At 45.8% G+C, this 24,209-nt stretch overlaps 1 protein-coding gene across 1 annotated transcript in view; it reads right to left on the minus strand.

The window, feature by feature from the left end:
• arl15a (ADP-ribosylation factor-like 15a) overlaps positions 1–24,209 on the minus strand; it is a 255,240-nt gene that overhangs the window by 133,916 nt on the left and 97,115 nt on the right. The window contains exon 3 of the mRNA XM_056296956.1: positions 7,782–7,841. Coding sequence (XP_056152931.1) covers positions 7,782–7,841 — 60 coding nt within the window. The remainder of the gene's footprint in view (positions 1–7,781; positions 7,842–24,209) is intronic.

The following is a 24,209-nucleotide window of genomic DNA, read 5'->3' on the forward strand; positions in this document are numbered from 1 at the left end:
TGTCAGCTCATTTTCAACAAGTTATGCCAAAAAAGACACAAACTGTGTTTTGAAAAAAAAACCAAAAAACTTTTGTTTTGAAATTTAATCACCTTAACTTTCTCTAAAACAGCCAAGCTTTTGTGACAACATCACCAAGTCTGGTCTGGCAGGTGAGCAACATACCAACGAATAATATCAAGGAATATTTTGCACCATCCAATCAAATGTCGACGCTCCCTTCTCCTGCCTCCTTTAGGGTGGCATGGCTCAGGAGGCAGAGCGGGTCGTCTACTAATCAGAAGGTCACCGAGTCGATCCCCGGCTCCTCCAGACAGTGTGCCGAAATGTCCTTGAGCAAGACACTGAACCCCTAACTCCTCCCGATGAGCAGGTTGGTGCCTCGCATGGCAGCCTCCCGGTCAGTGTGGGGATGTATGTGTGAATGTGAAGCATACACTGTAAAGCACTTTGAGTGGTCGGTAGACTAGAAAAGCGCTGTATAAATGCAGTCCATCTACCATCTCCCTATGTTTTCCTCCGCCCTGATATCCGGTTTTAATTAATACGTCACATTACGGAAGAAGGATATGCTCTGAATGCCGCTTCACATTGTCTTGAAGTGTTACAGCGTGCCGTGGCAGCGACATAGCCGCAATGTGTGACGACTATCAGATACCCCGAGGTGAAACATCTAAATGTCCTGTACTTAAACACGGTGTATTCAGAGTGACCTGGTGTTAAGATGCATTCAGAGCTCTGACAATGACTGGGGAGTAAAAAGTCCTGGACACCAATGGTGTTAGAAAGGGCTCAACAGCCAGGTTATTAAAAACACACACATTTACAACACCTGAGACTAAAATCAATTAAATAAAATGTCTGCAGAGTCTTTAAAATAATATTGGCTGACAAAGGCCTAAAAAAACTGAAGGTTAATCATCAAGGCCTACCATAATCCTTAAAGTGGTCTCTGGTGGCACTTTGCAGTGAATGTGAATCAGCACCGGCTGTTAGATTGCCCCAGTACTTATTAGTACTTATTACACAAGCTGTCTAGGTTGAGCCATTTCCTGTTTGCACCAGGCAGCATAAATTACCTTTTTTCTGATTTGTGTCATTGTAAATCTACTTTAATCATATTTTAATTCTCCTAGTCACCACTTGTTGATAATCTAAGGCACATTTACACTAAATGCACTTGATATGGCCGACTGTGGCCTAGGATATAATTACTATGGAGCAATTGTACTACAAGTACTAATACTAATTCATATAGTAATATTATGATATTGCAATGTGACAAATGTAGTGTGACTACCACTACTACTACTTCATAGAATGACTGTAATATGATTATTATGTAACAAGTGTACGACAACTACTTCATATAGTATTACCATGATATGATTACTATGTAACATATGTACTACTACTACTACTACTACTTCATATAGTATTACTATAATATGAATACTACTGCCTGATCACCATTGAAAACAATGGTGATGGACATATTGACGGACGAGATAAGGCAGGAGTCTCCGTGGACTATGATGTTCGGGGATGACATTGTGATCTGTAGTGAGAGTAGGGTGGTGCAGGTGGAGGAGAGCCTGGAGAGGTGGAGGTATGCACTGGAGAGAAGAGGAATGAAAGCCAGTAGGAGCAAGACGGAATACCTATGCAGGAGGGGGCAGAGATGAAGATAAGATTTTCACTGGGAGTGATGAAGAAGGACAGGATTAGGAAGGAGTATATTAGAGGGACAGCTCAGGTTGGACGGTTTGGAGACAAAGCAAGAGAGACAAGATTGAGATGGTTTGGACATGTGTGGAGGAGAGATGCTGGGTATACTGGGAGAAGGATGCTGAATATGGAGCTGCCAGGGAAGAGGAGAAGAGGAAGGCCAAAGAGGAGGTTTATGGATGTGGTGAGGGAGGACATGCAGGTGGCTGGTGTGACAGAGGAAGATGCAGAGGACGGGAAGAGATGGAAACGGATGATCTGCTGTGGCGCCCCCTAATGGGAGCAGCCGAAAGTAGTAGATAATATGAATACAAATATGATAAATGATAATATGAATACTATGGAGCAGAAGTACTACTACTACTACTACTATCACTACTACTACTACATGGTAGTAGTACAAGTATTCCCATATTCCCATATTCCCATTTAATTTTCAATTTTAAAACAAAAGAGATAAGAGCATTTTGGACAGATGCGCTCTGATGGAGTTAATGCCCATTACTATTATTATTATTATTAATATTATTATTACTATTATCATTATTGTCTTCTACCTCAGACACCACCCTGATATCAGTTAACGTCTCACAAAAACACGTCTTTGGGACCTCATTTGAGGACAGCTGCCTCCGGTGTCAGTCTGGTCCACCGCTCTGCAGGGACAGAAACAGCCGTGGGGCAGATTTAGCAGAGCAGGAGACCAGTCACCGCTGTGAGTCAGCGGCATTTACAGTACGCCGTCTCACATCCGCCTGCCGGCTCAGTGACTCGCCGGTGAACCAACCCCTCCTCGGCCGCCACAGACACCCACCTTCTGGTCTCACTCCTCCTCCTCCTCTTCCTCCTCTGTGGCATGTGCAAGCAGTTTCTGTTTCTTCTGTGTGTGCAAGAAAGGTGCCAGCCCCTTGCACTTGTCGTTTTCTCATTCATTTGTTTGTTTGTCTTTAGTTTACGCTCCTCCGCTTCCGGCTATAGTCACTGTTGTTAGTTATTTTGCTTACTGATGCAACGGCACGATGACCACAACTTGGGGGAAAAAGAAAAATGAGGCTTCAGTCAAATTGGAAAACCACAGAGGAAGATTAAAGCAGTCGGAGAACTTGGGTTTCTGAAAGAAGGCAGATGCTCTGCTGCTGATGATCCCACACTGGTAAATAAAAGATGAAGGAGGTGTGCACGTTAAGTCCACTTCATGACCTCCGCCACTCCGGTTCACCTGCACATGGGATAGATGTGCATCATCGACCTTTTCCTCGTCGGAAGGGGAAGGAGACGCATGGGAAGGGTCTCTTGTTTTTCTTCGCAGCCCATCAACATGCACTTCTTTCCCTAGTCATCGTCAGGGTTGAATGGCGAGAACGAGCCAAAAACCTACTGGGATGCACAACGCCTTTGCGAAGCCAGGAATACTGATGTCTGTGCGTCAAGCCTTGCATCATTGTTGGAGCTGCTGACACAGCACACAAAACATAAAACCAAACCATGTGTGTTTGCCTATTTTTTTTCTTGCTCTGTAGGGGAGGGGGGAGTGTTGACTAACAGGTGGAGCGGCGAGCACCTCAAAAACAGTGGAGGGGGGGGGACCATTCTATTAAGAGAAACACACCATAGACGCGAAGCACAACTCCTTTCATAAAACTGTGTGTCGGGTTGTAAAGAGTTGCAGATTTTGAGAGGCTTTTGGTTCATTTGCCGGCTGTTGTCTCACACGTGTACACACGCACACACTCGTTGTGTTAAGTTTGTAATATGAAGCAGGTCCAGTACTGACTGCACATTGTCAGTTGAGCATCTGACGTTACAAGTTATTTACATGGCATCCTGACTGGACGCGTGAAATCGACATTGTAAAGCAGATGCTCTTGCAGGGGGGGTGACCAGAGATAAAGTTAGCTCGTCTGAATCATGTTTTTAGCTAGCCGACAACTCAGAAAAGCAGCTGACACATCAGAGACACTTAAAACATGTTATGTGGCGGCGTCCGGGTAGCATAGCGGTCTGTTCCGTTGCCTACCAACACAGGGATCGCCGGTTCGAATCCCCGTGTTACCTCTGGCTTGGTCGGGCGTCCCTACAGACACAATTGGCCATGTCTGCAGGCAGGAAGCCGGATGTGGGTATGTGTCCTGGTCGCTGCACTAGCGCCTCCTCTGGTCAGTCGGGGTGCCTATTCGAGGGAGGGAGGGGGGGCGGACTGGGGGGAATAGCGTGATCCTCCCAGGCGCTACGTCCCCCTGGCGAAACTCCTCACTGTCAGGTGAAAAGAAGCGGCTGGTGACTCCACATGTATCGGAGGAGACGTGGTAGTCTGCAGCCCTCCCCGGATTGGCAGAGGGGGTGGAGCCGCGACCGGGACGGCTCAGAAGAGTGGGGTAATTGGATGGGTACAATTGGTGAGAAAAAGGGGAAAATTGAAGAAAAAAAATGATGTAAAGATTGATTTGATTGAGCAGGTTAAGGACGATAGAGAACCTCTTACATCTCTGTCGATGGTGTTTCTGTGAAGTCCTACCTTGAATCAAACCACATGGACAATACCAAGTGATAGCATACGAATGAGAAGTTAAGAGAACGTAGTGGCGGGGGGGGGGCGGCAGAGGAAAAGATATTTTGATAATTTACTTATCAACAAGGATGAAAATGTTAACAGCATATTTTTATTACATTCGCTCACAAACACGAAATGTTCATGCCATAGGAAACCCCCCGAATCAAGACAGACGGGACAGCTAAACTAAAAGTGATCCATGGAATATTATGTGGGACACCAAGCAGCAGCATTCAGCCTACCACCTCCTCATCACACTCACACACCAGCATCCAGCAGAGGGGGTCTGACCTCCGGGCAACGTGAACCCCGGTCCGGGTCTGAACCCCGGTCCGGGTCTCCAGGTAAAAGGCTCGTCACTAAAGGCGTCAAATGTAATGAATATGTGTTCATGCTACGCCCTCGCTCAGACACCGACGCTGGCGTAAATCACTCAAATGCTCTGGTTTTACGCATTCACGAGAAAATTAGCGGGAGGCAACGAGGGGGCTGAGTGAAAAGAAGAGATTTCCTCATCTTTTGCTGGGTGTTAGAACTGAACAATATTCCAAAACAAAAATCAACGTTGCGATAACGTAGTCCTTTTTTGCGCAACATCTGGCCATAACTAAGAATAAAACTTAACTTTCAAAGCGCCACTCGCAAAGAATTGATCACTCTAGCAGTGATCATGATGGGAGTTAGAGGAGGACATAAAACAGTTGTTCAAGAAGTCATTAAAGCAGAGTGAATTATATTATTTGTTTGATGTGCTGGAATGTTTTCCTTCAGGAAAAGTCAGAAGAAAGGTGGATGGGGGCGTCCGGGTAGCGTGGCGGTCTATTCCGTCGCCTGCTAACACGGGGATTGCCAGTTCGAATCCCCATGTTACCTCTGGCTTCTGAGGCCCCTGAATTCGCTACGCTGGTGTCAGAAGTGGGCCAGTGAGACCAGGAGGCCATGGGAAGTGCAGGCGCCCAGAGGCGTGAGGGAGCTGATATGCTGAAGCATGGGGACGCGCTGCCGGAAGTCGGGGGGTAGTGTAACGTGCACGGATAAAGACTCACTAGCCCTTGGCTAACGGGTCGGACCCTTTAGTCGACTGGTTAAGGTAGTTGCCTGTGGTGCGGGAGCCACGGGTTCGCGTCCCAGCTGCGGTGGTTCCCAGCCGTCCCCCCGGAATTCGCTACTCTAGCCCCTGAATTCTCCGGCTTACAATAGTGTCTGTAGGGCGTCCCTGCAGACACAACTGGCCGTGTCTGCAGGGGAGAAGCCAGATGTGGGTATGTGTCCTGGTCGCTGCACTAGCGCCTCCTCTGGTCAGTCGGGTGCCTGTTCGCAGGGGAGGGGGAACTGGGGGGAATAGCGTGAAGGAGAAGAAAAGTGGAAGTTGCTAGATTTTGTTTTCCGTAAGAGTTTTTTAGCCCAACCTGACTGATGGACCCATTTTGCCTTACATAGCATCCCTGGAATAGGACTGTCACATGTGGATTTTGAAATGAAACCAAATCAAGGTGTTATACTGAACATGAGAATATCCTTCCAGATGGGCTTTGACCTGACTTGTGACGCCCCCCCCACCCCCCCACCCCCAATCCAAATTTGCTCTGTCCAAATTTGGTAGCCCCCTTGTTGGTGGTCCCATGGTACTCCTGTGTGTGTGTGTGTGTGTGTGTTTCATCCTTAGGGAAGAATGAGTGGGGGTAGGTGTTACTGTTCGAAATACGCACTGCACCCGTCATGTGCCTGCCGAGCGGACAAAACAACATAAATTACTTTTACTCTTAACAAAATCATAAAGCTCATAAACAAGCGTTGGTAAGAGGGGCCGAGCGGTGATTTATCTCTCTCCTGTCCCCCGTAAAGAAACCGCGGGGGCCTCCCCTCTCCTCCTCTGTGTATCTTCGCCTCGCCATCCCTGATTCGAGAGTTTATTAAACTTCAAACAGCTTCCTCGAACGTGGTTCGTCTTCCAGGAACACGGCCATCGGGGGCCTTTCTCAGACTCGGCAGCAGCTTCTTCGAAAACACCGCTCGGTTTGACGTCTGCCCTCCCCCCTGGAAACGTCATTCTGTGACGGCGAGGTGCAGGGCTAGCGAAGACTAACATGTTTGTGTATCCTCGGCACACGGGGGTTATTTGTGTAAGCACCGGTGACTAAGTGCTGAAACCAAACAGGAAATTCAAGCAACTTTCAGCAGGTGGAATGTTTTGCTATGGTTTAGATTAAGCACGGGGAGAAGAACCCCGCCTCGCCTGAGTAACCTTGACACATCTTATTTTCTACAGAGTTCATCTGCTGGTTTGTTCCAACTGTCCGTGTCCAGTTGATACTCCTATTTCTCTGGTGGGGGGACTGTCGCCCCATCATTTGGGCAACACTTGTAAATGTAATGATGGTGAGAAGTGCGATGTTTTTGATGGGACATCAGGATGGATTTGGTGGAGCAAAAACACACCAAAAAACCAAACAAACACACAGTTATCTCATCATAATACTGCCTATTAATCAGATTCCCATGGTTACACTACTGCAGTTTGTTTTTTACCCCCCCCCCCTTGGATCATTTGGTGAATCGGCCGTACTAAACTGTCTCTAGGAGTATATATGTGTGTGTGTGTGTGTTGGCCCTGTGATGGCCTGGCGGCCTGTCCAGGGTGTCTCGCCGTCTACCGCCCAATGACTGCTGAGATAGGCTCTAGCATCCCGCGATCCTGAGAGCAGGACAAGTGGTTGGGATAATGGATAATAATGGTTGGATTTTCCCCCTTTTCCCTCCCAATTGTACCCGTCCCATTACCCCACTCTTCCGAGCCGTCCCGGTCGCTGCTCCACCCCCTCTGCCGATCCGGGGAGGGCAGCAGACTACCACGTCTCCTCCCATACATGTGGAGTCGCCAGCCGCTTCTTTTCACCTGACAGTGAGGAGTTTCGCCAGGGGGACGAAGCGCGTGGGAGGATCATGCTATTCCCCCGCCCCCCCGAACAGGCACCCCGACCAACCAGAGGAGGCGCTAGTGCAGAGACCAGGACACATACCCACACCTGGCTTCCCACCCGCACATGCCCAATTGTGTCTGTAGGGACGCCCGACCAAGCCGGAGGTAACACGGGGATTCGAACTGGTGATCCCCATGTAAACCGGCAACAGAACAGACCACCACACTACCCAGACGCTCTCTTTTACCAAGCTTTTAAGTATTTAACACTCAACACTCAATTGTTGTCCAATGTGGGGGTCAAAAATTAAGGGAAATGGCGCTCCCACAGAGCGGGGGACCCGGGTCACATTATAACATGAGCTGCAAAACGAAACGACTCGTAATTTCACCCGACAGGCTCGGAAAAGCACCAACGCAGCTACGGAGAGAGCAGGTCGGCCAAAGAGACCCTTTAAGCGGCGTTTAGACGCTTGCATGGTGCCAATAAAGTCAGTCTCTCCTGTGCACAAAAGAAACAAGGGAGTGTTTTTTTTTGTATTTAATTTGACACGATGGAAAGGTGGACATATGGTGTCTTACCTCCAAGTTCCTTCACATTCAAGATGGCATTTGGAAATGGCACTGCTTTGATACTGAAACCTGGAGAAAAAGGAAAACAATTAAAACAAGATTAGAGAAAGTGTGCAAACGCGCATTCATCGGGGTGAGATACGTGTGGTTTTAAGACTTTTCTCTTCTCAGAAGTAATTTTCTTCACACAGAGAAAGTGACGCGTGTTGTTCTGCCGTAACTGAGGACCGTGAGTTGAGTGAAGGTGCACTGGAAACAAGGAGAATGAATGACTTGCCCCAAGCCGGCAGAATAGTTGATTTGTTGGAAGAAAATGATGAAATTAAAAGTTGACATGAGGTTTGGTGCCTTGTGAAGACTGGCATTATTTGGCACTCGTAGGAAAGATTTGGTCCTCGTTTCAGAAGAAGGGAAGGTACCTCTGTCACTCTTCATAACTTACTTTAACAGCCCAGTCTGACTCATGAACGTCCATCTAGTCTTTGTCTCTTATGTCACAACCCTGTGGTGCATAAGAACATCTAAAGCAAATTTCTCATCGGTTGTAACAACATAAATGTGTTAAGTTTTTTTGTTTTGTTTAATTTTTGCATGTATCTACCGTCTCAAACACCATGCATCATGTCCAGAATGCCCTGCTGCCGCTCTCTGTATGTCTGTGCTAGGTCTCTCTGGCTCTCTCTCTATATGTCTGTGTTAGGTCTCTCTCTCTTTCTCTGGCTCTCTCTCTGTATGTCTGTGTTAGGTCTCTCTCTCTTTCTCTGGCTCTCTGTCTGTATGTCTGTGTGAGGTCTCTCTCTCTCTCTCTCTCTCTCTGTGTATATCTGTGCTAGGTCTCTCTCTCTTTCTCTGGCTCCCTCTCTATATGTCTGTGCTAGGTCTCTCTCTTTCTCTGGCTCCCTCTCTATATGTCTATGCTAGGTCTCTCTCTCTTTCTCTGGCTCTCTCTCTATATGTCTGTGCTAGGTCTCTCTCTCTTTCTCTGGCTCTCTCTCTATATGTCTGTGCTAGGTCTCTCTCTCTTTCTCTGGCTCTCTATATGTCTGTGCTAGGTCTCTCTCTCTTTCTCTGGCTCTCTGTCTGTATGTCTGTGTGAGGTCTCTCTCTCTCTCTGTGTATATCTGTGCTAGGTCTCTCTCTCTTTCTCTGGCTCCCTCTCTATATGTCTGTGCTAGGTCTCTCTCTCTTTCTCTGGCTCTCTCTCTATATGTCTGTGCTAGGTCTCTCTCTCTTTCTCTGGCTCCCTCTCTATATGTCTGTGCTAGGTCTCTCTCTTTCTCTGGCTCCCTCTCTATATGTCTATGCTAGGTCTCTCTCTCTTTCTCTGGCTCTCTCTCTATATGTCTGTGCTAGGTCTCTCTCTCTTTCTCTGGCTCTCTCTCTATATGTCTGTGCTAGGTCTCTCTCTCTTTCTCTGGCTCTCTATATGTCTGTGCTAGGTCTCTCTCTCTTTCTCTGGCTCTCTCTCTATATGTCTGTGCTAGGTCTCTCTCTCTTTCTCTGGCTCTCTATATGTCTGTGCTAGGTCTCTCTCTCTTTCTCTGGCTCTCTGTCTGTATGTCTGTGTGAGGTCTCTCTCTCTCTCTCTGTATATCTGTGCTAGGTCTCTCTCTCTTTCTCTGGCTCTCTCTCTATATGTCTGTGCTAGGTCTCTCTCTCTTTCTCTGGCTCTCTATATGTCTGTGCTAGGTCTCTCTCTCTTTCTCTGGCTCTCTGTCTGTATGTCTGTGTGAGGTCTCTCTCTCTCTCTGTGTATATCTGTGCTAGGTCTCTCTCTCTTTCTCTGGCTCTCTCTCTATATGTCTGTGCTAGGTCTCTCTCTTTCTCTGGCTCTCTCTCTATATGTCTGTGCTAGGTCTCTCTCTCTTTCTCTGGCTCTCTATATGTCTGTGCTAGGTCTCTCTCTTTCTCTGGCTCTCTGTCTGTATGTCTGTGCTAGGTCTCTCTCTTTCTCTGGCTCTCTCTCTATATGTCTGTGCTAGGTCTCTCTCTCTTTCTCTGGCTCTCTGTCTGTATGTCTGTGCTAGGTCTCTCTCTCTCTCTCTCTCTCTCTGTTAATATCTGTGCTGGGTCTCTCTCTCTTTCTCTGACTCTCTCTCTATATGTCTGTGTTAGGTCTCTCTCTCTTTCTCTGGCTCTCTGTCTGTATGTCTGTGCTAGGTCTCTCTCTTTCACGGTGTATGTCTGTGCTAGGTCTCTCTCTCTTTCTCTGGCTCTCTCTCTATATGTCTGTGCTAGGTCTCTCTCTCTTTCTCTGGCTCTCTCTCTATATGTCTGTGCTAGGTCTCTCTTTCACTGTGTATGTCTGTGCTAGGTCTCTCTCTCTTTCTCTGGCTCTCTCTCTATATGTATGTGCTAGGTCTCTCTCTTTCTCTCTATCTGTGTATGTCTGTGCTAGGTCTCTCTCTCTCTGGCTCTCTCTCTGTATGTCTGTGCTAGGTCTCTCTCTCTTTCTCTGGCTCTCTCTCTGTATGTCTGTGCTAGGTCTCTCTGGCTCTCTCTCTGTATGTCTGTGTTAGGTCTCTCTCTCTCTGGCTCTCTCTCTGTATGTCTGTGTTAGGTCTCTCTCTCTGGCTCTCTCTCTGTATGTCTGTGTTAGGTCTCTCTCTCTCTGGCTCTCTCTCTATACGTCTGTGCTAGGTCTCTCTCTCTCTCACTGTGTATGTCTGTGCTAGGTCTCTCTCTTTCTCTGGCTCTCTCTCTATATATATGTGCTAGGTCTCTCTCTTTCTCTCTCTCTGTGTATGTCTGTGCTAGGTCTCTCTCTCTTTCTCTGGCTCTCTCTTTGTATGTCTGTGCTAGGTCTCTCTCTCTCTTTCTCTGGCTCTCTCTCTGTATGTCTGTGCTAGGTCTCTCTGGCTCTCTCTCTGTATGTCTGTGTTAGGTCTCTCTCTCTCTGGCTCTCTCTCTGTATGTCTGTGTTAGGTCTCTCTCTCTCTGGCTCTCTCTGTATGTCTGTGCTAGGTCTCCCTGGCTCTCTCTGTATGTCTGTGCTAGGTCTCTCTCTCTTTCTCTGGCTCTCTCTCTGTATGTCTGTGCTAGGTCTCTCTGGCTCTCTCTCTGTATGTCTGTGCTAGGTCTCTCTGGCTCTCTCTCTGTATATCTCTGCTAGGTCTCTCTCTCTTTCTCTGGCTCTCTCTCTGTATGTCTGTGCTAGGTCTCTCTCTCTTTCTCTGGCTCTCTCTCTGTATGTCTGTGCTAGGTCTCTCTGGCTCTCTCTCTGTATGTCTGTGCTAGGTCTCTCTCTCTTTCTCTGGCTCTCTCTCTGTATGTCTGTGCTAGGTCTCTCTGGCTCTCTCTCTGTATGTCTGTGCTAGGTCTCTCTCTCTTTCTCCGGCTCTCTTTCTATATGTCTGTGCTAGGTCTCTCTCTCTTTCTCCGGCTCTCTCTCTATATGCCTTGGTTAGGTCTCTCTCTCTTTCTCTGGCTCTCTCTCTGTATGTCTGTGCTAGGTCTCTCTGGCTCTCTCTCTGTATGTCTGTGCTAGATATCTCTCTCTTTCTCTGGCTCTCTCTCTGTATGTCTGTGCTAGGTCTCTCTCTCTTTCTCTGGCTCTCTCTCTGTATGTCTGTGCTAGGTCTCTCTCTCTTTCTCTGGCTCTCTCTCTGTATGTCTGTGCTAGGTCTCTCTCTCTTACTCTGGCTCTCTCTCTGTATGTCTGTGCTAGGTCTCTCTCTCTTTCTCTGGCTCTCTATATGTCTGTGCTAGGTCTCTCTCTGTATATCTGTGCTAGGTCTCTCTCTCTTGCTCTCTTCTCTGTCTGTGTTAAGTCTCTCTGTATGTCTGTGTTAAGTCTCTCTGTATGTCTGTGTTGTCTCTCTGTATGTCTGTGTTAAGTCTCTCTGTATGTCTGTGTTAAGTCTCTCTGTATGTCTGTGTTAAGTCTCTCTGTATGTCTGTGTTAAGTCTCTCTGTATGTCTGTGTTAAGTCTCTCTGTATGTCTGTGTTAAGTCTCTCTGTATGTCTGTGTTAAGTCTCTCTGTATGTCTGTGTTAAGTCTCTCTGTATGTCTGTGTTAAGTCTCTCTGTATGTCTGTGTTAAGTCTCTCTGTATGTCTGTGTTGTCTCTCTGTATGTCTGTGTTTAGTCTCTCTGTATGTCTGTGTTAAGTCTCTCTGTATGTCTGTGTTAAGTCTCTCTGTATGTCTGTGTTAAGTCTCTCTGTATGTCTGTGTTGTCTCTCTGTATGTCTGTGTTAAGTCTCTCTGTATGTCTGTGTTAAGTCTCTCTGTATGTCTGTGTTAAGTCTCTCTGTATGTCTGTGTTAAGTCTCTCTGTATGTCTGTGTTAAGTCTCTCTGTATGTCTGTGTTAAGTCTCTCTGTATGTCTGTGTTGTCTCTCTGTATGTCTGTGTTTAGTCTCTCTGTATGTCTGTGTTAAGTCTCTCTGTATGTCTGTGTTAAGTCTCTCTGTATGTCTGTGTTGTCTCTCTGTATGTCTGTGTTAAGTCTCTCTGTATGTCTGTGCTAGGTCTCTCTCTCTTGCTCTCTTCTCTGTCTGTGTTAAGTCTCTCTGTATGTCTGTGTTAAGTCTCTCTGTATGTCTGTGTTGTCTCTCTGTATGTCTGTGTTAAGTCTCTCTGTATGTCTGTGTTAAGTCTCTCTGTATGTCTGTGTTAAGTCTCTCTGTATGTCTGTGTTAAGTCTCTCTGTATGTCTGTGTTAAGTCTCTCTGTATGTCTGTGTTAAGTCTCTCTGTATGTCTGTGTTAAGTCTCTCTGTATGTCTGTGTTAAGTCTCTCTGTATGTCTGTGTTAAGTCTCTCTGTATGTCTGTGTTAAGTCTCTCTGTATGTCTGTGTTAAGTCTCTCTGTATGTCTGTGTTAAGTCTCTCTGTATGTCTGTGTTGTCTCTCTGTATGTCTGTGTTAAGTCTCTCTGTATGTCTGTGTTAAGTCTCTCTGTATGTCTGTGTTAAGTCTCTCTGTATGTCTGTGTTAAGTCTCTCTGTATGTCTGTGTTAAGTCTCTCTGTATGTCTGTGTTAAGTCTCTCTGTATGTCTGTGTTAAGTCTCTCTGTATGTCTGTGTTAAGTCTATCTGTATGTCTGTGTTAAGTCTCTCTGTATGTCTGTGTTAAGTCTCTCTGTATGTCTGTGTTAAGTCTCTCTGTATGTCTGTGTTAAGTCTCTCTGTATGTCTGTGTTAAGTCTCTCTGTATGTCTGTGTTAAGTCTCTCTGTATGTCTGTGTTAGTCTCTCTGTATGTCTGTGTTGTCTCTCTGTATGTCTGTGTTAAGTCTCTCTGTATGTCTGTGTTAAGTCTCTCTGTATGTCTGTGTTAGTCTCTCTGTATGTCTGTGTTAAGTCTCTCTGTATGTCTGTGTTAAGTCTCTCTGTATGTCTGTGTTAAGTCTCTCTGTATGTCTGTGTTAAGTCTCTCTGTATGTCTGTGTTAAGTCTCTCTGTATGTCTGTGTTAAGTCTCTCTGTATGTCTGTGTTAAGTCTCTCTGTATGTCTGTGTTAAGTCTCTCTGTATGTCTGTGTTAAGTCTCTCTGTATGTCTGTGTTTAGTCTCTCTGTATGTCTGTGTTAAGTCTCTCTGTATGTCTGTGTTAAGTCTCTCTGTATGTCTGTGTTAAGTCTCTCTGTATGTCTGTGTTAAGTCTCTCTGTATGTCTGTGTTAAGTCTCTCTGTATGTCTGTGTTAAGTCTCTCTGTATGTCTGTGTTAAGTCTCTCTGTATGTCTGTGTTAAGTCTCTCTGTATGTCTGTGTTAGTCTCTCTGTATGTCTGTGTTAAGTCTCTCTGTATGTCTGTGTTAAGTCTCTCTGTATGTCTGTGTTAAGTCTCTCTGTATGTCTGTGTTAAGTCTCTCTGTATGTCTGTGTTAAGTCTCTCTGTATGTCTGTGTTAAGTCTCTCTGTATGTCTGTGTTAAGTCTCTCTGTATGTCTGTGTTAAGTCTCTCTGTATGTCTGTGTTAAGTCTCTCTGTATGTCTGTGTTAAGTCTCTCTGTATGTCTGTGTTAAGTCTCTCTGTATGTCTGTGTTAAGTCTCTCTGTATGTCTGTGTTAAGTCTCTCTGTATGTCTGTGTTAAGTCTCTCTGTATGTCTGTGTTAAGTCTCTCTGTATGTCTGTGTTGTCTCTCTGTATGTCTGAGTTAAGTCTCTCTGTATGTCTGTGTTAAGTCTCTCTGTATGTCTGTGTTGTCTCTCTGTATGTCTGTGTTAAGTCTCTCTGTATGTCTGTGTTAAGTCTCTCTGTATGTCTGTGTTAAGTCTCTCTGTATGTCTGTGTTAAGTCTCTCTGTATGTCTGTGTTGTCTCTCTGTATGTCTGTGTTAAGTCTCTCTGTATGTCTGTGTTGTCTCTCTGTATGTCTGTGTTAAGTCTCTCTGTATGTCTGTGTTGTCTCTCTGTATGTCTGTATTAAGTCTCTCTGTATGCCTGTGTTAAGTCTCTCTGTATGTCTGTGTTAAGTCTCTCTGTATGTCTGTGTTAAGTCTCTCTGTATGTCTGTGTTAAGTCTCTCTGTATGTCTGTGTTAAGTCTCTCTGTATGTCTGTGTTAAGTCTCTCTGTAAGTCTGTGTTAAGTCTCTCTGTATGTCTGTGTTAAGTCTCTCTGTATGTCTGTGTTAAGTCTCTCTGTATGTCTGTGTTAAGTCTCTCTGTATGTCTGTGTTAAGTCTCTCTGTATGTCTGTGTTAAGTCTCTCTGTATGTTTGTGTTAAGTCTCTCTGTATGTCTGTGTTAAGTCTCTCTGTATGTCTGAGTTAAGTCTCTCTGTATGTCTGTGTTAAGTCTCTCTGTATGCCTGTGTTGTCTCTCTGTATGTCTGTGTTTTCTCTCTGTATGTCTGTGTTAAGTCTCTCTGTATGTCTGTGTTAAGTCTCTCTGTATGTCTGTGTTAAGTTCTCTGTATGTCTGTGTTAAGTCTCTCTGTATGTCTGTGTTAAGTCTCTCTGTATGTCTGTGTTGTCTCTCTGTATGTCTGTGTTAAGTCTCTCTGTATGTCTGTGTTGTCTCTCTGTATGTCTGTGTTGTCTCTCTGTATGTCTGTGTTAAGTCTCTCTGTATGTCTGTGTTAAGTCTCTCTGTATGTCTGTGTTAAGTCTCTCTGTATGTCTGTGTTAAGTATCTCTGTATGTCTGTGTTAAGTCTCTCTGTATGTCTGTGTTGTCTCTCTGTATGTCTGTGTTAAGTCTCTCTGTATGTCTGTGTTAAGTCTCTCTGTATGTCTGTGTTAAGTCTCTCTGTATGTCTGTGTTGTCTCTCTGTATGTCTGTGTTTTCTCTCTGTATGTCTGTGTTAAGTCTCTCTGTATGTCTGTGTTAAGTCTCTCTGTATGTCTGTGTTAAGTCTCTCTGTATGTCTGTGTTTAGTCTCTCTGTATGTCTGTGTTAAGTCTCTCTGTATGTCTGTGTTAAGTCTCTCTGTATGTCTGTGTTAAGTCTCTCTGTATGGCTGTGTTAAGTCTCTCTGTATGTCTGTGTTAAGTCTCTCTGTATGTCTGTGTTAAGTCTCTCTGTATGTCTGTGTTAAGTCTCTCTGTATGTCTGTGTTAAGTCTCTCTGTATGTCTGTGTTAAGTCTCTCTGTATGTCTGTGTTAAGTCTCTCTGTATGTCTGTGTTAAGTCTCTCTGTATGTCTGTGTTAAGTCTCTCTGTATGTCTGTGTTAAGTCTCTCTGTATGTCTGTGTTAAGTCTCTCTGTATGTCTGTGTTAAGTCTCTCTGTATGTCTGTGTTAAGTCTCTCTGTATGTCTGTGTTAAGTCTCTCTGTATGTCTGTGTTAAGTCTCTCTGTATGTCTGTGTTGTCTCTCTGTATGTCTGTGTTGTCTCTCTGTATGTCTGTGTTAAGTCTCTCTGTATGTCTGTGTTAAGTCTCTCTGTATGTCTGTGTTAAGTCTCTCTGTATGTCTGTGTTAAGTCTCTCTGTATGTTTGTGTTAAGTCTCTCTGTATGTCTGTGTTAAGTCTCTCTGTATGTCTGTGTTAAGTCTCTCTGTATGTCTGTGTTAAGTCTCTCTGTATGTCTGTGTTAAGTCTCTCTGTATGTCTGTGTTAAGTCTCTCTGTATGTCTGTGTTAAGTCTCTCTGTATGTCTGTGTTAAGTCTCTCTGTATGTCTGTGTTGTCTCTCCGTATGTCTGTGTTAAGTCTCTCTGTATGTCTGTGTTAAGTCTCTCTGTATGTCTGTGTTAAGTCTCTCTGTATGTCTGTGTTGTCTCTCTGTATGTCTGTGTTAAGTCTCTCTGTATGTCTGTGTTAAGTCTCTCTGTATGTCTGTGTTAAGTCTCTCTGTATGTCTGTGTTAAGTCTCTCTGTATGTCTGTGTTAAGTCTCTCTGTATGTCTGTGTTAAGTCTCTCTGTATGTCTGTGTTAAGTCTCTCTGTATGTCTGTGTTAAGTCTCTCTGTATGTCTGTGTTAAGTCTCTCTGTATGTCTGTGTTAAGTCTCTCTGTATGTCTGTGTTAAGTCTCTCTGTAAGTCTGTGTTAAGTCTCTCTGTATGTCTGTGTTAAGTCTCTCTGTATGTCTGTGTTAAGTCTCTCTGTATGTCTGTGTTAAGTCTCTCTGTATGTCTGTGTTAAGTCTCTCTGTATGTCTGTGTTAAGTCTCTCCGTATGTCTGTGTTAAGTCTCTCTGTATGTCTGTGTTAAGTCTCTCTGTATGTCTGTGTTAAGTCTCTCTGTATGTCTGTGTTAAGTCTCTCTGTATGTCTGTGTTAAGTCTCTCTGTATGTCTGTGTTAAGTCCCTCTGTATGTCTGTGTTAAGTCTCTCTGTATGTCTGTGTTAAGTCTCTCTGTATGTGTGTGTTGTCTCTCTGTATGTCTGTGTTAAGTCTCTCTGTATGTCTGTGTTAAGTCTCTCTGTATGTCTGTGTTAAGTCTCTCTGTATGTCTGTGTTAAGTCCCTCTGTATGTCTGTGTTAAGTCTCTCTGTATGTCTGTGTTACGTCTCTCTGTATGTGTGTGTTGTCTCTCTGTATGTCTGTGTTAAGTCTCTCTGTATGTCTGTGTTAAGTCTCTCTGTATGTCTGTGTTAAGTCTCTCTGTATGTCTGTGTTAAGTCTCTCTGTATGTCTGTGTTAAGTCTCTCTGTATGTCTGTGTTAAGTCTCTCTGTATGTCTGTGTTAAGTCTCTCTGTAAGTCTGTGTTAAGTCTCTCTGTATGTGTGTGTTGTCTCTCTGTATGTGTGTGTTGTCTCTCTGTATGTCTGTGTTAAGTCTCTCTGTATGTCTGTGTTGTCTCTCTGTATGTCTGTGTTAAGTCTCTCTGTATGTCTGTGTTAAGTCCCTCTGTATGTCTGTGTTGTCTCTCTGTATGTCTGTGTTAAGTCTCTCTGTATGTCTGTGTTGTCTCTCTGTATGTCTGTGTTAAGTCTCTCTGTATGTCTGTGTTAAGTCTCTCTGTATGTCTGTGTTGTCTCTCTGTATGTCTGTGTTAAGTCTCTCTGTATGTCTGTGTTAAGTCTCTCTGTATGTCTGTGTTAAGTCTCTCTGTATGTCTGTGTTAAGTCTCTCTGTATGTCTGTGTTAAGTCTCTCTGTATGTCTGTGTTAAGTCTCTCTGTATGTCTGTGTTAAGTCTCTCTGTATGTCTGTGTTAAGTCTCTCTGTATGTCTGTGTTAAGTCTCTCTGTATGTCTGTGTTAAGTCTCTCTGTATGTCTGTGTTAAGTCTCTCTGTATGTCTGTGTTAAGTCTCTCTGTATGTCTGTGTTAAGTCTCTCTGTATGTCTGTGTTAAGTCTCTCTGTATGTCTGTGTTAAGTCTCTCTGTATGTCTGTGTTAAGTCTCTCTGTATGTCTGTGTTAAGTCTCTCTGTATGTCTGTGTTAAGTCTCTCTGTATGTCTGTGTTAAGTCTCTCTGTAAGTCTGTGTTAAGTCTCTCTGTATGTCTGTGTTAAGTCTCTCTGTATGTCTGTGTTAAGTCTCTCTGTATGTCTGTGTTAAGTCTCTCTGTATGTCTGTGTTAAGTCTCTCTGTATGTCTGTGTTAAGTCTCTCTGTATGTCTGTGTTAAGTCCCTCTGTATGTCTGTGTTAAGTCTCTCTGTATGTCTGTGTTAAGTCTCTCTGTATGTGTGTGTTGTCTCTCTGTATGTCTGTGTTAAGTCTCTCTGTATGTCTGTGTTAAGTCTCTCTGTATGTCTGTGTTGTCTCTCTGTATGTCTGTGTTAAGTCTCTCTGTATGTCTGTGTTAAGTCTCTCTGTATGTCTGTGTTAAGTCTCTCTGTATGTCTGTGTTAAGTCTCTCTGTATGTCTGTGTTAAGTCTCTCTGTATGTCTGTGTTAAGTCTCTCTGTATGTCTGTGTTAAGTCCCTCTGCATGTCTGTGTTAAGTCTCTCTGTATGTCTGTGTTAAGTCTCTCTGTATGTCTGTGTTAAGTCTCTCTGTATGTCTGTGTTAAGTCTCTCTGTATGTCTGTGTTAAGTCTCTCTGTATGTCTGTGTTAAGTCTCTCCCCTTCTCTATTGATGCCCTAATATCACACATCCAGCTTCACTTACATGTCTGTCCCTGTGATTCTTCCATATGTAGGATTTGATAGCAGCATGTTTATGGTATATGGATTATCTTGTTTATTATAATTGCAAGCATGAGGAAACACAATTCACACATCTTCCTCTTTCCAAATGTACGACTCTACTTTGCTTTTGTCTGTCAGTTTTGTGGTTGTGCACCATACAGGTAAAGGGTGGTGGGGCTTCTGGGGTATGACGGTTCCTCTAACTGTGACTACATCAGTTTGTATTTGTATAAAAGCCAATGAACAGATTGTTCCAAAAAACCAAAGACAATGTCTCAAGAATATAGCGTTTCCTCCAGTCACCCCCCCCCCATGATATCCGTGTGCCTTTTCCAAAAGCAGTGAGAGAGCAGAGGAGAAAAGAGTCGACAACATGCAAGTTGAATGAAAAGGAGAAGAGAGGAACTCGCCGCGGTGTCAGGGTTAGCCAAACAGAGGAGTGTTGTGTTGTGGAGGGGTTAGTGGAGGACAGGGCTCATGTCTGAAGGGCTACTATGCATTATGCGCTCGGTTCAGTGGTGGCTGGCCACGGTGCAAAACGCTAGCAAAAGCAAAAGAAAAAACCAAAAACAAAAGAAAAAGACGGAATTTCAAATCCTCCAAATAACGCTCCACTCGGGTTGGGAATTCTCAGCTTGTGTCTACACACAGGTGGAGACTTGGGAAAGAGAACTCTCGGTGAGGCCGGATCGACTCCGCTAAATACCCGGCTCTGGGTTTTTTTTTTTTTTTTTTTTTTTGCCGCAGCTCATAAAGGGCAATTTCATAAAAGCTCGCGGCAAGAGATGGACAGAACCGCAGGAGAGTTCGCTTCCTTGCTTCTAATGTTCAGCACTTTGTGGCTCTTGGCAGACGCAGACAGCGCTGACAGCTAAATCTCATTTCAGAGGAGCTCGCCGACATAACTCTCCACTAAGGTAAGTAATCGACATATTGGATTTGTTAGGGCCTATTGAGCAGCAGCAGCCAGCTGCAGGTGTCCACTCAGAGGCCGAGAATAACGGGCGGAACATTAAAGATGTTTTTTTCCCCTCCCCAAGCCACTAAGTTAAAGCGCCCAAATGACTAAAGCCTAAATGACTGCACCTTAATTATGGCTGTTGGCAGAACCAGGGGAGGTAAGAGTAATGTTAGTGTCCTGGAGTGATATACAACCCATAAAGCTCATCATCTGGACACACTTAAAAACTAGCTCAGCGCTAACAGAGAGTGAGAGAGAGAGAGAGAGAGAGAGAGAGAGAGAGAGAGAGAGAGAGAGAGAGAGAGAGAGAGAGAGAGAGAGAGAGAGAGAGAGAAGCTCGGTTTTAACCGGTTAGAAACAGCACGTCTTCGCTGGCATGAGCACTGAGCTCTCTGGAAGACAAAGCCAGGCTTTCTCCCATGTCGGCGTGCTGCAGTACCGGGGAAATGTTATCACTCTCTGACATTAACCAGCTATGACTTGGTGGGGCTCGAGTCAGCGGGGCCCTGCAGACACTCTGCCGAGGGACATGTGAGAGAGAGGAGAGCCTCTGGCCCCGCCGTGCATGAGACAGTGCATGTGTCTCTGTTAATTTACAGAGTATCTATCTATCTATCTATCTATCTGTCTATCTATCTATCTATCTATCTATCTGTCTATCTGTCTATCTATCTATCTATCTATCTATCTATCTATCTATCTATCTATCTATCTATCTATCTGTCTATCTGTCTATCTATCTATCTATCTATCTATCTATTCATCCATCCATCAGTTTTTCTGTTTTTTTTAAAACTTGCAACAGTTATTAGCATGTCAACTACAATTGGCGCAGGAATGAAAAGTTGACCTTACAGGGAAACAATGGCTATTTTTTAAAGATTTTTTTGGGGGGCATTTTCGGCCTGTATTTGACAGCGATAGTTGAGAGAGAGAGAGAGAGAGAGAGACAGGAAAGGGCAGGGGAGAAAGAGGGGATGACATGCAGGAAAGGGCCCGGGCCAGATTAGAACCCAGGCCGCTGCGGTAAGGACTCAACCTTATGTGGTACCACTCTACCAGGTGAGCCACCGCCCCCCTCCCCCCCCCAATAATGACTATTTTTAATATTACATTTGTGCGGCACGGTGGCGCAGTGGTTAGTGCTGTCGCCTCACAGCAAGAAGGTCCTGGGAGAAGGTCCTGGGTTCGAACCCCAGGTTGGTCCAACCTTGGGATCATCCCAGGCTGTCCTTTGTGGGAAGTTTGCATGTTCTTCCCCTTTTCTCCGGGTGCTCCGGTTTTCCCCCACCATCAAAACGACACGCATGTTAGGGTTAATACTCCTGTCTGTGCCCCTGACCGAGGCATGGCAAGACGAACTGGAGCTGGTCCCCGGGTGCTGCAGGGCAGCCACCCACTGCTCCTAGCTACACAACTAGGGTGGGTTAAATGCAGAGCGTACTTCCCCTACAGGCAGCAATAGAACATATCCATCCATTACCCAAACCGCTCATCCTGCTGTCAGGGTCACGGGGATGCTGGAGCCTATCCCAGCAGTCACTGGGCGGCAGGCGGGGACACACCCTGGACAGGCCGCCAGGTCATCACATAGGGCCGACATACACACACACACACACAGATACACACATTCACACCTAGGGACAATTTAGTCCGGCCGATTCACCTGATCTACATGTCTTTGGACTGTGGGAGGAAACTGGAGCACCTGGAGGAAACCCACACAGACATGAGGAGAACATGCCAACTCCACACAGAGGACGACCCCAAAGGTTGGACTACCCGGGGCTCGAGCCCAGGACCTTCTTGCTGTGAGGCCACCGTGCTAACCAGTGCGCCACCGTGCCGCCCGGGATCAACAGGATGTGTCCAAAATTAAAAATCAAAATCAAAAATGACCTCTCTACTGTGTATACTGTATATTGTAGGGCTCACACTCCATCAGCAGCCATAACGCTGTGCTCTATGCTATGTGTCTCCGAAACACAGCTGAAATTGTCTGATGTCACTGGTGGACATCCTCTGAATCGCCATCTTTATGCACATGTGCTACAACAGCTGTGTAGCGTCGTTATTTGGTTTTACAATGCACACCATTTCCATGTAGCCCAGTGAAGGCAGCAGCAAAGCAAAAAGTAAGCGTTGTAGCTTTCATAGTCGCAGACTTCCCCACCAGTGATGTTACTGGTCAACAATCCATGACCATGGAAACATACTTCCTGGTTTGCTGATAGGCTGTGATGTATGTAAGTAGATGCGAGTAACAACACTACGTACGTGGCAAACCAGGAAGTACGTTTTCACATTCACGGGTTGACTACCTGTGATGTGACTGGCAGACAGTTTCAGCGGCATGTCAGAGACTCACAGAAGACTGCTCTGCTAGTTGAGTGTTATCCCTATATATATATATATATATATATATAGGGATAACACTAATAACAGGGATAACACACACACACACACATATATAAATATATATATATATATATTATGTAAAGAGAGAGTGAGAGAGAGAAAGTGAGAGAGAGAGAGAGAGAGAGAGAGAGAATGTTGAAAACTGTGATTGTGTCCCTTTAATATAGAGCATTTTTTCCAAGTCCAACAACTGGAGAGTATGATCCATCCTCTGATGAAGAACATCGCCACTCCAAAATGTTAGCCGATGCACGTGGCGTTTATAAGAGCAATAATAATAATAATAACTAGAGAGAGGAGTGCACTCAGTAGAGTGTAAATCTCCGCCAGGCGTCCATATCTCCCCTTCTCCAGGGTTTGAACTTGGCAACAAACCCCTTTTTTCACCTACCACAAGAAGGGAAATACACATGCACACGCACAGAAAAACTAGTGTTATAAGACTTTTGTGCAGCGCCCACGCCAACTGAATGGGAAATATGGGGGGGGGGGGGTTTAATATGCAGCGACATATTAACTATTAAGCGGCATATTAACCGGGTGGAATGGCTCGGGAGGTAAAGCGGGTCATCCCTGCCAGTTTGGTCGTCCTCCTGAGCTGCTCTGCCTACGTTGCCAGTATTCAGGCCGTCGTCCAGAGCAGCTCTGCCCCTCAGTCCTGCATCCTGGTTACCCTCCAGACTGGTTACATCCATCGAGCCAGCCCTCAGAGTGTCTGCCTGAGATCTGGCCCCATTTTTCAGCTCCCAGGCCACTTGCCCTTGAATCCCTCCTCCAGACCCCCTCCGCCCACCCTGTTAAGTGTTCCTGATCAGCTTGTCGGGATGTCTGTAATACGTCCCTTGAGGGGGGGGGGGGGGTGTCCTGTCACGATGTCTCCAAGTTCAGCCAGCTAATAACTTCAGTCATTGTCTACCATAGCGTCTGCCTGCCGTTGACCATTAAACTGAGAGTTACGCTAACCTCCCTGTCTGTGAGTCACACGTTTGGGTTCTCATCTGCCAATTTTCCCTGGGAATGTTACAAGGTGATAGAGACGGTGTTGTCAGTAATGGTGGGGGGGGGGGGTTGTGAGAGAAAGCTTAACCTGTTGAGGGGTGCCAATGAGGAGGGCCTCAGTTGTGCTACTGTTTAGCTTAAGGAAGTTGTACTTCATCCACACCCTTTATCTCCTTGAGGCAGATGTTGAGCCATGTGACGACAGCAGAGGGATTTGGGGCAGGTTTTTTTTTCTTCTTAGACCCTCCCCCCCTTTCTCCCCAATTGTACTTGGGCAATTACCCCACTCTTCCGAGCTGTCCCGGTTGCTGCTCCACCCCCCTCTGTCGAGCCGAGGAGGGCTGCAGACTACCACATGCCTCCTCCGACACACGTGGAGTCGCCAGCTGCTTCTTTTCATCCGATAGTGAGGAGTTTCGCCAGGTAGACATAGCGCATAGGAGGATCACACTATTCCCCCTAGTTCCCCCTCCCCCTGAACAGGCGCCCCGATCGATCAGAGGAGGCGCTAGTGCAGCGACCAGGACACGTACCCACATCTGGCTTCCCACCCGCAGACATGGCCAATTGCGTCTGTAGGGACACCTGACCAAGCGCGAGGTAATACGGGGATTCGACCCGATGACCCCCTTGTTTGTAGGCAACAGAATAGATCGGTACGCTACCCGAATGCCCCAGATTTGGGGCAGTTTTGATGTACAGTTGCATACCATCAGCGTAGCAATGGAATGATATTCCATGCCAGCGGATGACACGACCAAGGGTGACCAGGTTGGGGCCAAGGACGGATCCCTGCGTGACACTGCAGGAGATAGAGTGGGTCTGGGACTTTGGTGCCCCTAGGGAGATGAACTCAGTCCTGTTGGTTAGATATGAGCTGAACCAACTGAGGACTAGTTCGCCCCTAGGGAGATGAACTCAGTCCTGTTGGTTAGATATGAGCTGAACCAACTGAGGACTAGTTCGGTGAGCCCGATGTAGTTCCAGAGGCATTCGTGGATTGGTCTATGGTATCAAATGATGAGCTGGGTTCAAGGAGGTCAGTATGGAGGGGGAACCACTGTCAGCTGCCAGCAGAAGGCCATTGGTGACCCTGAGGAGGGCCACATCAGTGCTGTGAGCAGGCCTGAAACCAGACTGGAATTGTTCAAAGAGGTTGTTGTGGTTAAGGTCATCCTGTAGTTGAGCAGTAACAGTTTTTTACAGAACCTTGGAGAGGAAGAGAAGGTTGGCGATAGGCCTGTAATCGGCCAAACTTTCGCGGTCATGGGTGGGTTTTCTGAGAACGGGGGTGATTACAGCAGTTTTAAGTGCTAAGGGGACATGACCAGATTGAAGTGACTGGTTGACAGCCTGGGTGATGAGAGGGCTGAGAGCAGCAGTGCAGTTTCAGCAGGGCGGTAGGAATAGGGTCACATATGGATATAGATGGTTTCATTTGTGAGATGGTGGCCTCTATTTCTCCCAGAGTGACTTCAGAGAAACAGAGGTGTGCTGGGGGGGTGGAGAGAGATTGAAGCTTGAGAAGCTAGCTTGTGGAGGACAGGGGGTTTCCAGGATTTTTATTTATGAGATTGGAGCGAAA

This window comes from Lampris incognitus, chromosome 1 (assembly GCF_029633865.1).
Source record: "Lampris incognitus isolate fLamInc1 chromosome 1, fLamInc1.hap2, whole genome shotgun sequence".
Taxonomy (NCBI): Eukaryota; Metazoa; Chordata; class Actinopteri; order Lampriformes; family Lampridae; genus Lampris; species Lampris incognitus.